Source organism: Alosa pseudoharengus, unplaced genomic scaffold (genome assembly GCF_046254945.1).
Source record: "Alosa pseudoharengus isolate Yale_2024_CS ecotype anadromous, Long Island Sound unplaced genomic scaffold, YU_APseudo_1.1 YU_APseudo_1.1_scf_5, whole genome shotgun sequence".
Taxonomy (NCBI): Eukaryota; Metazoa; Chordata; class Actinopteri; order Clupeiformes; family Clupeidae; genus Alosa; species Alosa pseudoharengus.
In genome coordinates, this window is record NW_027468837.1 from 32,145,860 (window position 1) to 32,160,757 (window position 14,898).

The 14,898-nt window shown below is 42.0% G+C and overlaps 2 protein-coding genes across 2 annotated transcripts in view; both read left to right on the forward strand.

Annotated features, from left to right (window-relative positions):
* Positions 1-9,758, forward strand: part of parp3 (poly (ADP-ribose) polymerase family, member 3) — a 46,845-nt gene extending 37,087 nt beyond the window's left edge. Inside the window, exons 6-11 of the mRNA XM_076267563.1 lie at positions 212-435; positions 3,267-3,416; positions 3,495-3,581; positions 5,379-5,556; positions 6,321-6,464; positions 8,924-9,758. Coding sequence (XP_076123678.1) covers positions 212-435; positions 3,267-3,416; positions 3,495-3,581; positions 5,379-5,556; positions 6,321-6,464; positions 8,924-9,093 — 953 coding nt within the window. The 3' untranslated portion in view covers positions 9,094-9,758. The remainder of the gene's footprint in view (positions 1-211; positions 436-3,266; positions 3,417-3,494; positions 3,582-5,378; positions 5,557-6,320; positions 6,465-8,923) is intronic.
* A 2,833-nt stretch (positions 9,759-12,591) lies between these two features.
* gpr61l (G protein-coupled receptor 61-like) lies at positions 12,592-13,911 on the forward strand. The gene has a single exon (XM_076269226.1). The coding sequence runs from the start codon at positions 12,592-12,594 to the stop codon at positions 13,909-13,911; it is 1,320 nt and encodes a 439-aa protein (XP_076125341.1).
* The last annotated feature ends 987 nt before the right edge of the window (positions 13,912-14,898 follow it).

Sequence of the window (14,898 nt, forward strand, 5' to 3'; positions counted from 1 at the left end):
CCTAACTATTTCCTTGTCTAGTTAGAGCAGCTGATGGATCTTTAGGTGAAGTCATGCTGTCTCTCCCTTGATGCACATCATTGTAAATAAACTCTGTTCCTGATTTTTCATACTATTGGTCTGACTGGGTCTCTATTAAATCTATGGTATCAAAATTACCATCAGTTTCTTAGCTATTCAGCTGTGTCAATGTTCTGATGTAAATTCACAGATATCAAGAAGATGCCCTTGGGAAAGCTCAGCAAGAGTCAGATAGCGAAGGGATTTGAGGTCATCGAGCAGATTGAGGAGGCGGTGAAAAGTGGCTCCAATCAGAAGCGTCTGGAGGAGCTCTCGTCCAACTTCTTCACCATAATCCCCCACAATTTTGGCCGATGCAGGCCACCCGTCATCTGCGACGCCGAAGTCATCGAAAAGAAGAAGGAGATGCTTCTGGTAAGGTTGTTTTGCCCTGAGCCTCCATTAAGAACAGCCCTAATGGAGCATTCTTTGACACAGTTTAGCCCAGGGGTCTCAAACTACCGGCCCGCGCCCGGCCCAATTCCGGCCCGCGACCCAATGTCAAAATAATAATTCGGCCCCTGAGGGTATTTTTACAGTTTTTTTCAATCGCTAACAAGCGCTTACCCATACTTCAGATACTTTTTCTAAAACTCTTTACACAGACTCACACCTACAAAACACAATTGGCCAAATGGATAATTTTCTTCTCAAAAACACATTTTGTTAAAATATATACTAACACATATTTCTCTGCACACACTAACTTTACCAAAACACTGGAAATCTGACTCAAAATGAAATTATTCTGTCAAAGAATAACACTAGGTACATGCAGTCAATCAAAGTACACCAGGTTTCAAAATACTGGCTATTGTTGACATTACAAAAACTGCATAGACTTTTATGTTTCAGTTTTACAGTTTTTACACTAAAATGCTTAGTTGGGAATTGTATGTCCACATGTAATGTTCACATTCAAAAGCATTCCAGTAAAAAGCAAATCAGTTTTTTTTCCTTTACTGTTTACTACAGGAGGTACAGTAGAAATACTGTTTACAGTATGATAGAAGAGAAAAAGTTTTACAGTATTGCTTACAGTGAACAAAACATCCATGAAACATAAGAGCATTCTGAACAAAAAAACAACAGCAAAAAGCCCAGATAAAATGGGGGGGGGGGGGGGACAGGGACAAAAAAAGCACAACATTACTGTATCTAATCTCTGCGATCTTCAGGGTTAGGCCACAAGTTTTCATCAACATCGCATCTGATATTACAGTATCCAAGGTGATGGGATAATACCGCTTGGTAGCATAAGCAGAGGTTTTTATACTGTATCTAAAGTTTGGAATATTGTTTTTGCTATTGTGGGATGTTGTGTGTTAACATTCGTAAATACTGCAAAAACAATCCATAATTTTGTTAGGAGGTATAGCTTGTTTGTTAAGAAAATGTAATCATTGTGGAAATAACTGATTCATTCAATAACTGATTGTGGAATAACTGATTCATTTCGATTAATTAATTTGAGAAAAAATAACTGATTAAAAAAAATAACGCAGATTAATCGATTCCGTATGACCTTTGACCTCGAGCCGTTCTAGTTAGTCACCATTACTGTAAAGTGAAGGAGAGAGAAGAAAATGTGCTGCCTAGATCATTGACTGGAACATTTACTTACTAAAAAACAGCCTGATGGTGTTGACAAAAATAAAGTGTTGATTAAAATAAAGTCCTCTGCAATCTCTGCAGCAAGGAATTTGCATATCACCGGAGTTTGTCAACTCTAAAGTCGCACATCAATGGAAAGAAATAGTGTTGACATTGAGGGGAGTGTTCATTTATTTTCATTGTGTCCCCTAGGTTATATCTGTGGAATGAAATGCCTTGTATGTGAAAAAAACTTCTTCCCGAAGCACTTTTGAATTTATTTCCTCAGCATATTAGGTCATATCATAGATTATTATGGCCATTATTTGAACAGTGAAAATAATAATGCAAGTTTTTCAACTTTAATGTCACTAATGCTAATTATTCAATTAATTTAGATTAATTAATCACAGAGTATGTCATTAATTAGATTAATTTTTTTAATCGATTGACTAATATATATATATATATTTGGGCTTTTATGCCTTTAATTGACAGGATAGTGGAGAATGACAGGAAGTGAGTGGGAGAGAGAGTCGGGGTGGGATCCGGAAAGGACCATGGGGCGTGAATTGAACCTGTCCACGGTTGCCGGCGCACGGTGCAGGTGCCCCAGCCAGTTGTGCCACGGCTGGGGCCGCCTTTTGGAGATTATGATCAATCGTCTATTGACAGTGATAGTCACGGTTCGTCTGTGATGGTGTCCACTAAGCATACCATGCTTATTTCGACCCTCTGCCCAACATACCTGGAGGTGGCAGTGGTAATCGTGATGATAGTGTCCGTAATGGACGTGGTACAGACAGCAGGGATAGTAAAAATAGGACTCTGAAGAACTACACAGTCACCCAGGAACTGATTTGACCAGGCTACTGTACTTTATTGTAGGATTATAATAACGGTTTGTGGGCTATAGGCTAGTAATAGTTTACTATTGTTAGTTTACATCTTAGGCCTACTGTTTTCCTGTTAATTTGTTATGTGGGTAATATGACAAAAAAGAAAGTAAACCTGCTCAAAAATGTTCAACATCCAGTATTTACTAAAGGTGCATAATTTGAAAGTGCTTGCCATCCAGTGGCAAATTAGATGGGTAAATTTACCCCCTTCATAAACTTTTGTTTATACTCAAAGATTTTTACATTTACAGTAGGACTTTATATCTGACCACTTTCAAGCTTTTTTTAAATTTTGATGTCAAAATCCAATGGTGTTGTTTTCTTAACCCTGGCGCCTAAAGTTTGCCAGGTTTAAATAAGTTATGAGAGGAAAATATTTTAATTTGGTGTGAAACACACACATACCTGTTTTTATGCTTTTTATTTGTTTTTATAATTTGTATTAATATTTATTTTATCGTTATTTTATTTATAAGCTAAGGTTGCTACTGTAGCTCAGGTGTCTAAAAAGAGATAAGAAGACTTGCACTTTCTGTTTGCAGTTTTGTGTAGTATTTGAAAAAAAAACATTGCATTTCAGAAATAGACGTCAAAATTTCGGTGTCCACCACTCTAATTCATCCAAAACAAACCAGAAAAGGGACCCAAAGTGCTAAATACCGGAATTTTCCTTTAAAGATATTTACTGGTATGTTTGTCTCTCGGCTATAACAGGTTCTGGCAGATATTGAAGTGGCCCAGAGTCTGCAGGCAGAGTCGGGGAAGCCTCAGGAGGTGGAGATGGTGCCCCATCCTTTAGACAAGGACTACCAGTCTCTGAAGTGCAACCTCAGCACATTAGGAAGCGATACAGAGGAGTTTCAGGTAGACATTCTTATCATATTATTAACTTTTGTTTTTGCGGAAATAACAAGTGTTATGTTTGCATATCTCTTTTTTTAGGTCATTCAAAAATACTTGGATGCCACAGCAGCCGACTACAGGGAAGCAAAGATTGTGGATGTATGGAAAGTGGAGAGAGAAGCAGAGGTGAGGATTGGGCCTTTCTACAGGCCAGGGCCCGGTTTCCCTATAACGATGCATACACTGTACACGCACTTTCGAGGGTTTTCTAAGATTTTATCTTAAGATCGTTCGTTTGTATTTTTCTGACTGTTTACCGAACATGCTCGTAGTGTAAAGACGCGTGCACTGCTTTTAAGGCGCTCGTAAGGGGAGCTGTCCACGTTAATAGATCTTAATCCTCTAATTTGATGGTGATGTCAGGTGACTGCACATCTCAGCTAGGCCTACCGTTTAAATCTCGGATCTACACATAAATATAATACGATAATAAAATACGAAAATAGAAAAAAAACTTTCACATCTGCATGTAAGCATCCTAAGTAGGCTATGTACCACACACAGACTTAAATAATTGTAATATTTAATATTTGTAATTATTAGGATGATATTGTTTTTATGTTTGTTGGAAGATATACAGTGATGGTCAAAAGTGTTGGCACCCATGCTAAAGTTGACTAAAAAGAGGAATATAAAATCAACTTTTGGAAATTGATCTTTTGGAAATTGATCGAACTACAGATCAGCTACCCGATCTGGCAAACTTACATAGTGCGGTTATAGCCAATAGAGGCCCGCAAAGCGAATGCAGAAGTGCCGTTCACCCTGTTACGAGTTGATTAACCACTGAAACGATTTTGGAAACATTATAATAAGGTACAAATAACTCTTTCGTGTTGCTTTACGTAAAAAAATGAGGAAATATCCAACCTTTAAGGACACCAATTTTCTTTGTGAATGAATAATGTATCATTTAATAATGTTCTTCCTTAAAATACAGGGGTCATAAGTATTGGCACTAGGGATCGACCGATATGGTTTTTTCAGGGCTGATACTGATGTCAGTGATGTTTTTGCAACTTCAGTGTAGAGGATTGTGATTCATTGGAACTTCAGCAATGTAAGGTACCTTTCTACCTCTCGACCACTGAGTAGCAAATGCAGAGAGTGAGAGACGCAGTAGCGCATTTCATTCTTTATCCATTTCAATATCGGCTTATCTGGAAAAATGATCGATATAAGGGCCGATATTATAACATTTATATAAAAATGCTAAATATCGGCCCTAATAATCGGCCCGGCCGATCATTGGTCGACCCCTAATTGGCACCCCTATGTTAAATTCCCACAGAGGCAGGCAGATTTTTATTTTTTAAGGCCAGTTATTTTAATGGATCCAGGATACTATGCATCCTGATAAAAGTTCCCTTGGCCTTTGGAATTAAAATAGCCCCACATCATCACATACCCTTCACCATACCTAGAGATTGGCGTAGTGTTATTTCAATTAGCCTATTAACTGGTTTGATTTGCACTGAGCTCAATGAGAAGTAGCTGTTAAGGCACTCTTAGCCAGTAATGAGAACTCTGGACCACTCGTAGATGTACGAGTGTTTTCACGACACTCCTAAGCTACGATGGTTTCGGGAAACAGTCGGCAAATCTTAAGACATTCATAAGAGGGACTTTACGACCATCTTAGGCTTACGATGCTTTCGGGAAACCAGGCCCAGACCATTGGGCCTTTCTACAGGTCAGACCACTTTATTGGCATATGGGCTTGCAGATTGGTGGGCTCAGAGCAGGGGTTCTTTTGAATGGCCTAAGGGAGAGTTGTTGACATGCCAGATAATTTCATCAGGTGGCATGCACATGGATGGAATCAGCCACTTTGAATAGTATTTCAAATGATTGCATGCACATTATTAACTCCACCGTAGGTCACGTTCCATCAGTTAGCATCTCGCGCCTGATTGTTCACAGGCCGAGCGGTTCAAGCAGCATGACCATCTGGAGAACCGACGACTGCTCTGGCATGGCACCAATGTGGCTGTGGTGGCGGCCATCTTGAAAGGGGGCCTGCGGATCATGCCGCACTCAGGAGGACGTGTGGGCAAAGGCATCTACTTTGCCTCCGAGAACTGCAAGTCAGCCTCTTATGGTCAGTGAACAAATCACAAGCAGTCACACCCTAGAAAACTGTGCATAGATAACATACTGTTGTGATACTGAGAAAAGTAGGATGTATTAGCTTTCATGTTTTTTCTTCAGTGCACATAAATTGGTCCACCCGACAAGTAGTTAGTTGTCATCCAACAATTCATTCACATGTGATGTGTTATTCAAATGGGTTTTCCACATGGGAAGCCATATTTTCAAAGTGATGCTATAACAGACCTTTTTTTTATGTTTGCAGATAAGTTCCCTAAATGTGTAAATAATTCTGTGTGGTTTGAACATCATGCATTACTAGACTACCACATTTCTGCTGTGTTTTTTAGCACACATCCTCACACATCCTCAGACTTTCAAATTGTCAACCTTGTTTACATCATGTCGGCTAATTTATCACATTGTAATCACCTCCTTCCCAGTGGGCCCTAATAGTAATAATAATAGTGAAAATGATAACGATAACAATAATGATAATGATAATAATAATGATCATTATAAGAATGATTCTTTCAGAAACCATGACATCCAGCTTTGTTTGCATGCTCACACAGTGCATGCCTCCACCAGAGACTGCCCCTTTTTTCATGCCAATATTGTATGTGAATTTTAGTGCACCTTTTACCCAGTTCATGGAGAGAGAATAATTGTGCAGATTAACAGGTGTAGAAAGTGGTTGATCTAGGTTTGCACACATTTTTAAGATCTGTTTTGTTGTCATATTCTTGATGTCAAAGTCTTTGTTCTTTGCAGTCTCTACTTCCAAGGGTTTTGGAATCATGTTCCTCAATGAGGTAGCTTTGGGTAGAGAGCATACCATCACCTCTGATGACGGTTCCTTGAGAAAGCCACCTGCTGGCTTCGACTCTGTTGTGGCGAGAGGCAGCCAAGAACCAGGTGGGAGCACATATAAGTTAACTCTTACCTGCTCATAATCCTTCTCTTTAACAGTCTGGCATCATTTGCCTGATGTGACTATGATGTAGTGTTGTCACGATACCAAAATTATGACTTCGATACGATACCTGCCATAAATATCACGATGCTCGATACTAAAACGATACTACGGCGAAATCCTAAGATATCTGGAGAAGAAAGGACTCATACCTCCTCCAAGTGTATTGAGTCATTTGTGTTGAATTTGGTGCACTTTTGTAGTGTGTACTGTAGGTCAATTCTGGGTTCTAAACTTCTAAACTTGCTACATAATGATTATTTTTTTATAGTCAGTAAAATAGTAGGCCTACTTTCTGTGATTAAGTCCTTTATTGTTTGTTATAGTTAATGTACATTGTGTTGTGTTTTGGCAATAAAGTAGCTTTAAATAGCCAAACTAGGCTAGATCAAGGTCAGTGTTCAAATTACTGCATGCAAATCACTGAATGCTATGCAGAGGGGCCTAATCTTTAGGCCATCTGATGTACAGTATAGGCTACCCTAGGCCTTCCCGTGTTCATGGGATTTCTTTGACAGTTGCAAAGGGGAAAATGTGAGGATAGTCTTCTTTGCGCCCAGTGTACAAGTACGACGTTCCAACCACTCAGGTCTTCGTCAGATAGGCCTACACCATTACCTGTTGCAATATATCTGTGTGCATTACTACATTACGTCTATTTCTTTGATAACATGATTTGCTAGCACGTACTGTAACAATACGCCGCTATTATTATTAGGACTCAACACGCTTTGGTGGTATTATGCTGTGGGCTTTAATTAGCGCATTTCGGGTAGCCTATCCTACATCTGGGCAATAATTATTGAACAAATTGCAGTCTACATGCCATGACAAATATTACCAGTAGTAGGCTACTGACCGAACATGAAATAGATCGTTTACAAGTTATGGTAATGTTATTCTGGCGTGAACATTGCGCTTTCATCACGTTAGCACCCTATGATTACAGCTCGTTATGTCTCGTCAAAATGATTACAGCTCGTTATGTCTCGTCAAAATTCATTGATGAAGGAAGGTTCGCTTTATCCCAGAGAACCATACTCGTTTCACTTAGGCTAGACTAAAACATAAGAGAAGAACTTGGCACTAACCATGTAGTCGTGTTTTCTATAGCATATTCGTTAACCTGTCGTTCTTTGAACTCTTTAAAAATGTTGGGATATGTCTGCGAGGTGTTTTGCCAAGTTCCATGCGTAGCCTACTGCTTTTAAATGACTTTGTGTACCTGATGGCTTGCCTTAATTCGCGATGTATCCGAAATAGTTGCAGATTTCACTGCACCTTTTGCTTTATCCACAAGGCCTAGAACTGTCGGCAAAGAACTATGACGTTGGCTGCGCACTCACTCACTCAGAGCTGCCTGCTTGACACGCCCACTTGCCTAGATGCGTGAAAGGAGCAGTGAGAACAGCAGTTCACACAGACACAGAACGTTATTATTTTAATAAAGTATCGATTCTAAAAACGTCTGAAATCGTATCGTTTTTTGCGTGAAGGCATCGCGATACCTTTTTAGTATCGATACACCGTGCAACACTACTATGATGTGAATATTCCCTGAGACAGTCCAGAACTGCAGTACTCCAGCATGCATACTCCCAAACACAGATGTCTACATGGGCCAATGCTATGATCAACCACACTGTGACAGAATGATCATGGGTGTGTTAAGTAGAGAAGCTAAACATTAACAGGCTATACCGCTCCTCATACTACCCAAAATACAACCAATATATGACTAAAACTATTGTCATCTATTTTGCAATTCAACATCCAGGAAATGTAGTCTATTGCTTCAATTTGTTTTCTAAAGTTAATTCCATCAAACACATGCATTTGAACTACATCGTAGGGGCATTGTGCATACCCTGAGGAAGTGATAAATTAGCCATACTTGGCTGTTTGTCAGGTAGCACATTCTACTCTGGGAGAACACAAATTACACACATACATCCTTGGCATCATTGTAGGCAATATTTGAGCCAATCATTGGAGTTGTAATTGCTACATTAGTGTTTGCACTTGAAAGCCACTAGCAACCCAGAGAATCACTGTGCTATTGCCAAACTGATTGGTCGGCGGCATCATCACCATCTGAAAATCAGGCCAGCATGACCAAAAACCATGAAACACTACAAGAGCTGTCCTGGAGAAGCTCTACGGTTCCCATGGATGAGTTCAGATAAGATGATCATCCTTTTGAACAGTAATGCCATCTGTTTAAATTCTACATCAGTTTGAAATGCTTGGTCTATTAGTTAGTGTTTCTGAGTAAAGTTTTGTACGTACATTTTGGAATCCACCTGTTGTAGGACAAATGAAGGACTTGTGTTTTTTTGGTGTGTACGTGTGTGTGTGTGTGTGTGTGTGTGTGGTTGTTGTTGTTGCCGCCTTTATTCAGATCCTTCCAAGGACGTCTTCATCACTCTGGATGGCAAGAAGGTGGCTGTTCCCCATGGCCGTGCCAAAAAGCAGCCCCAGTACAAGGACAGCAGCTTCAGCAACAGCGAGTATCTCATTTATAAGGAGAGCCAGTGTCGCATTCGCTACCTGCTCAAGCTCCGCATGTAAAGCCCCCATCCTGACACGCAGTCAGGTCACACGGGAGGAAATCCTCACGTATCTGCTTTTAGTCCTCTGTGCCTTTTCTCTTCATATCTGATGATTCTGGTCACTTTTTACATTTAGTTTAGCTATTGACCCAAGTGCAATATTCACTTACAGTATGATAACTGACTATGTCTTCCAGCAAAGCCTGGTGTTGAAGTAAGAGAAGTTATGTGTCTCATTGAAATATTTTCTCATATTGCACACTTTAAAGTCAGACAGAAAACTAAGCAAGGCTTACACTGTTTGATGGTCTATGACTGCTCCTTATTTCTTTATATTAGTCTAGCCTAATGCTGTATATGAAGGTTTTATTTTAGTAATTTCCTTTTTGTTGTTTTCAAAGTTGCCAGGTAGACGATGAGGCTTTATGCATACAAGAGTTTATGCAGGAGGATTTTTGTTTGTTTGTTTGATGCATAGTAGAGTTGAATCAACCAGCATGAGGTTGTATTCTTATTACACTGAAGACACTTGGTTCACAAAGTAAACCAAGGCACAGAGATTGCCTTTAAAATGTTTTCTGTCATTGGGTACCAGGGAATACTATGGTTGTGATTCTGCCTTTAACCCTTGTTAAAACTGACCATAAGATGGCACTGTTGATGTCCATTAAACTGTTAAATCAATGTGAGGCTGCCTGATCAATCTTTTAAAACCAGAGCTGCATTTCTAGTAGAGGAACCATTATGCTCATTCTGCATTTAGTTATGTTTTCAGTTTAGGAACTTTAGAGCATAGAATATTTTAAGTGTCTTTTTTAAAAATGTTCATGTGATGTCAGTGTTGGGGGGAAGGGCCAAAGGACTCCCATGATGCAATGTAATAGCATTCCACTGTCACCAAGACATTATGTCATAAAGCAGTTTTTAATGCACTTACCAAACGAAAACATTGTTCTGTACACTACCAGATAAAATTATTACTTGCGTACCTCTGTTAACTGTGGTTAGAAATGTTGTTAAAAGTCATTATTAATGACATGTACAAGGTATACAGTATCTATATAAAGTGTTTCCATTAAGTTAACTGGTTTAGCAGGGAACTCACAAAAAAGTGTCTCATGTTAAATTTGCAATGGTGAGTCTGAAATTGGTGTCAGTGATGTGGTGCACTATAGGACCCAGGGGACATCTGCCTGTCAAAGGGACAGAGGAGCATGTGTCTATCCGAGAGAAGGGGGGGGGGGAATCAGCAAGGCACACAATGTGTGACAGTCACTGCCATACACAGTGAGGGAGTGAGCGAAGAGAAGAGACGAGAGCAGCAGGAGGAGGAGGAGGGATGGGGAGAGCGAGCCGCATCACAGGTCCCTCACACATCCTCAGGGTCACAGGCGCTTCTCTGCACTACTGAGAGTGTTGATCAGCGCACCAGTGGAGCGTCTCCTCCTGGCCCTCGCACCTTATCTGAGCCCGTCAGGCCGAGCCTCACAAATAGCAGCATCAGGACAGGCTTTGTGTGGGGCACCAGCCCAGACCAGGCGACCGCTGCTCAGGCCCCCACAGCTGGGCTTGCCGAGGCAGGCCATCGGCCCTGTGATCTTTTATCACTCCGGTGCAGGGAAACGACCAGCTCCATGAATAGACCGGGCCGGCGGACTGACCTTGGGAAGTTCTCTTCAATGGAAATGACCGGAAACTTCATTAGTTAAATGGTAGTTTTCTTCCAGTAGATCATTTGAGTTAACATCACTGGGTGACATATAGGTACTGTTCAGAACATGTGGATTTGTGGAATCTTACTGTGCTCTCAATGGACAGAAGATGGGAAAGGTAAGAGAACGAGTCGATCTGTATGTTGAAGTAGACGTATGCATGTTCTACCTAGGCCTTGCTGTTTATCAAATGATACAAAGGAATGAACCTTCATGCTGAGTATCTTTCATCTCTATGCTGTACATTCATTGATAATAGAATAGAAAAGACATCCACTGTTTCTCAGAATTTCTTATTATTTGCAGGTTTTCCATGTTATTTTACTTTATCAAATGTGAAAGGGCTGAAAGGTTTCTAATATTCTGGGTAGTATATTTTGTTACGAGGGAGCAGATCTGAGGGGTCATTAGAGAAGAAGAGTGGCCTTGAGGAGGGAAGGTCATGGGTTGGTTGATGACCTAGGGACAATCGTGTGACTCATGCATGACCACATCACTGACCGCAAAAGACAATCCCACCCGCTAACATTATTGATTACGGAAGGTAATCCAGTGCAAAAACATATTATTCTTGAGTTGGGTGAAAGGAGCTGGCACATTACTGAAGGGGGAGATAGGACTGTTTGTGTTCTCAGCTCTTTGTTTTTGAGAGACATGTAAAATAGAACACCTACAGTGTCTCCCATCTTGATTTGTCCTTGATGACAGAGACAAAACAAGGGGCCCATAAATCAGTCTGTGAACCCGTATGGATCACAGAGCTGTGTCCATCACTGAACTGATCTTCATATTAAACTGTGCTACATCTGAATATTAAATTGTGCCACTGGCTTGAGGTGAGCATTGCATTCACAAAGAATTTTAAAGACCACGTGCGTCTATTGATAGAAATGATTCAGAGGATGAGCCTTTGGATACAAGGCCAGCATTAATGTGTGAAACCATCCACCAGAACATCTCAGTATTACATATTTTGGCTCTGATGTTCTAGATTAAGGGTTAGAAAAGAGGACACACGTAACAGAGATGTCATGGCTTTGAAATATACAGCAATCCCTCCATAGGCCGCCTCTTGCCCTGCAAAGATAATTTACATTTATGGAGTAATTTGCGATTATCCTCTTACCACACAAACAGTGAGATATACAGGAACACACAACAGAAATATGGATTTTTCATGCATTGGTGACCATGGTCAGTATTATTCTTTTTTTTTTTTAATTATTCAAATAGTCATGACTTATTAAGATTGATTATTAAGATTGAACAAATTATGGTAAATAAAACATGTTAACCATAATTTACTACTATTAGGCCAACTGAGGAATAGTCATATAGAAGACTACAAAAATAGACTAAAAATACCCTACAATGCATCACATTTCTTCTCCCATTGTGCGCTTTCATGACATGATTTCTCTTTGATTATACACCAAAATGCAGAATGTATTTCAGCTATGTAATTATATGGCATAATACCACATATAATTGTACCATTGTTTAAAATATGCAAAATAACAATCTGCTCTAAGGAGGCCAGTTACCCCTGAAGAGCTGTCTATTATATATTGAAAGTGTGAGGTAAATCTCTGCTCCTATATATTTGTCATACACACCTGTTCCTTTAGAAAGGATTTGCTCTGAATAAACTTCAAGTGTTAAATGTTTTTCTCCCATTGTAAAAATGTTCTAAGCAGTATTTTTTTTTTAAATCTTTGATTGATTCAGTCTCCAAGTCCTGCACAGAGGGTCTGGAGAGTGAAGTGCCGTGATGGCGTTCTGAGTCACTGGCCATATTCTGAACAATGGAGAATGCAGAGGAAGGTCCAATGATGGCAAAAGCTTGGTCAGGTCCAATGCAGAGTCCTGTGACCTACCCGTCCGTGCCAAACGCCACAACCAGCCTGTGGGCCCCCACGCGTCTCACGCCGCCCAGTATGGAGGTGGTCACCACCTCGCAGTCACAGATGAAGGACCTGGTGGGGCTCTTCTGCATGGTGACGCTCAACTTGGCTGCGTTGCTAGGCAACACAGGCGTCATGGTGGCCATCGCCCGCGCGCCGCACATGAAGAAGTTTGCCTTCGTGTGCCACCTGTGCGCGGTGGACCTGCTGTGCGCCGTGCTGCTCATGCCCCTGGGCATCATCTCGAGCTCGCCCTACTTCGGCACGGTCTCCTTCACGGTGCTGGAGTGCCAGGTGTACATCTTCCTCAACGTGTTCCTCATCTGCGCGTCCATCCTCACCGTCACCGCCATCAGCGTGGAGCGCTACTACTACATCGTCCACCCCATGCGCTACGAGGTGAAGATGACCCTCAACCTGGCCGTCGGGGTCATGGTCTTCATCTGGGTCAAGTCCATCTTGCTGGCCCTGGTGACGCTGTTCGGCTGGCCGGCCTACGGCCACCAGAGCTCCATTGCGGCGGCCCACTGCTCCCTCCACTGGAGCCACAGCCGCCTGAGGAAGGTGTTCGCTGTCCTCTTCAGCGTGCTGTGCTTCCTGCTGCCCGCTGTGGTCATCTTCGCCGTCTACTGCAACGTCTACAAGGTGGCGCGCGTGGCCTCCCGCCAGCAGGTGCCTGTGCCCACGTGGGCCGCCAGCGCCGCGGTCAAGCGCCGCTCGGACTCCATCAGCAGCCAGACCACTATCATCACCACCACGCGCAACCTCCCGCAGCGGCTCTCCCCGGAGCGCGTGTTCGGCGGCGGCAAGGCCGCGCTCACGCTGGCGGTCATCGTGGGCCAGTTCCTGGTCTGCTGGCTCCCTTACTTCGCCTTCCACCTGCACCTGTCACTCACCGCTCCGGTGCAGAGCCCTGGCGACATCGAGGAGGTGGTCACCTGGCTGGCCTACTCCTCGTTTGCCGTCAACCCCTTCTTCTACGGCATGCTGAACCGGCAGATCCGCGAGCAGCTGGTGCGCCTGCGACGCTGCTGCACCGGCCGGCCCGCAGAGCTGGCCGCGTCCAGCCACGAGGGCTCGCTCCAGGAGAACTTCCTCCAGTTCCTGCAGAGGACCAGCACCACGGCCGAGACACGCTCCAGCTGCACCAACTCCAGCCCCAGGAACACGCTGGACCAAGAGGTGAGGATCCCTGGACAGATCCCAGAGGAGTACAGCTGACCGGTTTGCCCCCCGCACCTCCAACCCCATGTGGTTTTTTATAATGTCACTGAATGCCAAGGTGCCGCATACACTTTGTTGAAATTTGTCTGGACACTCAATCATGGGTCACAGAGGATATCACATAGTTGGCTTCATGTGAATACAGGGAGCGTCCTGTATCTGACTGCATGTGAATTCTGTTCGGAGCATGTTAGGGAGTGCTTTGCAAAGCAGTTCTAGCAGCACCTCATACTGTCAAATCTCTCTTTTTTCCAAGGAGATGTGCTGTCCTGGACAGAAGACACTTGGACCATTTGTTTTTTGCATATTGCCATAACCTTTTTTAATCTTTAATATAGTCACAGAAACTGTCAGCCAAGATGAAATTGCCCTGTAGTAACATTGTTATTCATCCATAACAACTGTCAGATCTCAATGTGTTAATCTATGAACACAGTTTCTCCAGGTATTTCAGCGCTGATGAACTGAAGTTAAGCGTTTCATTTAAACTATTACCACCTCAGTGTTCACTGCTTACCCAATACTGTACGCTTGAAGTGAAGCTGTTCTTCTCATGGAACATTAAAAATGTTTCTCTTTATACGTCATCATTGCGATCAATTTAAACAAATATTATGAACCTGCTCAACTTATATATGTATTGTATTTGTTAAACAAGATATCTATTATTTATTAAACAAATATAAAATGAGATATACCGTATCCCTTGTAAATTTTGGGGAGGTGTAACAATTTATTATTTATCAAATAAACACAAAATGCTGACATATATAGTATCCCTTATCAATTTTGGAGAGATATAGCAATCTATTATTTATCAAACTTTGCCATCTGTTCTCTGTCATCGCTGTTATTCCACTTGGCTGGAGCTCCCATACTGTAGTGCTAAGGTGCTGGGTTTGGTGAAGCCTTGACTTCAGACATGACGCCAGCAGTCTGACAACTCCTCATTGGCCTTGAGCATTACTCACTGCCTTGCATCAA

What these genes read in the sequence shown, in the direction of transcription:
- gpr61l (XM_076269226.1), top strand. Translation starts at nt 12,592, where the DNA reads ATGGAGAATGCAGAGGAAGGTCCAATGATGGCAAAAGCTTGGTCAGGT.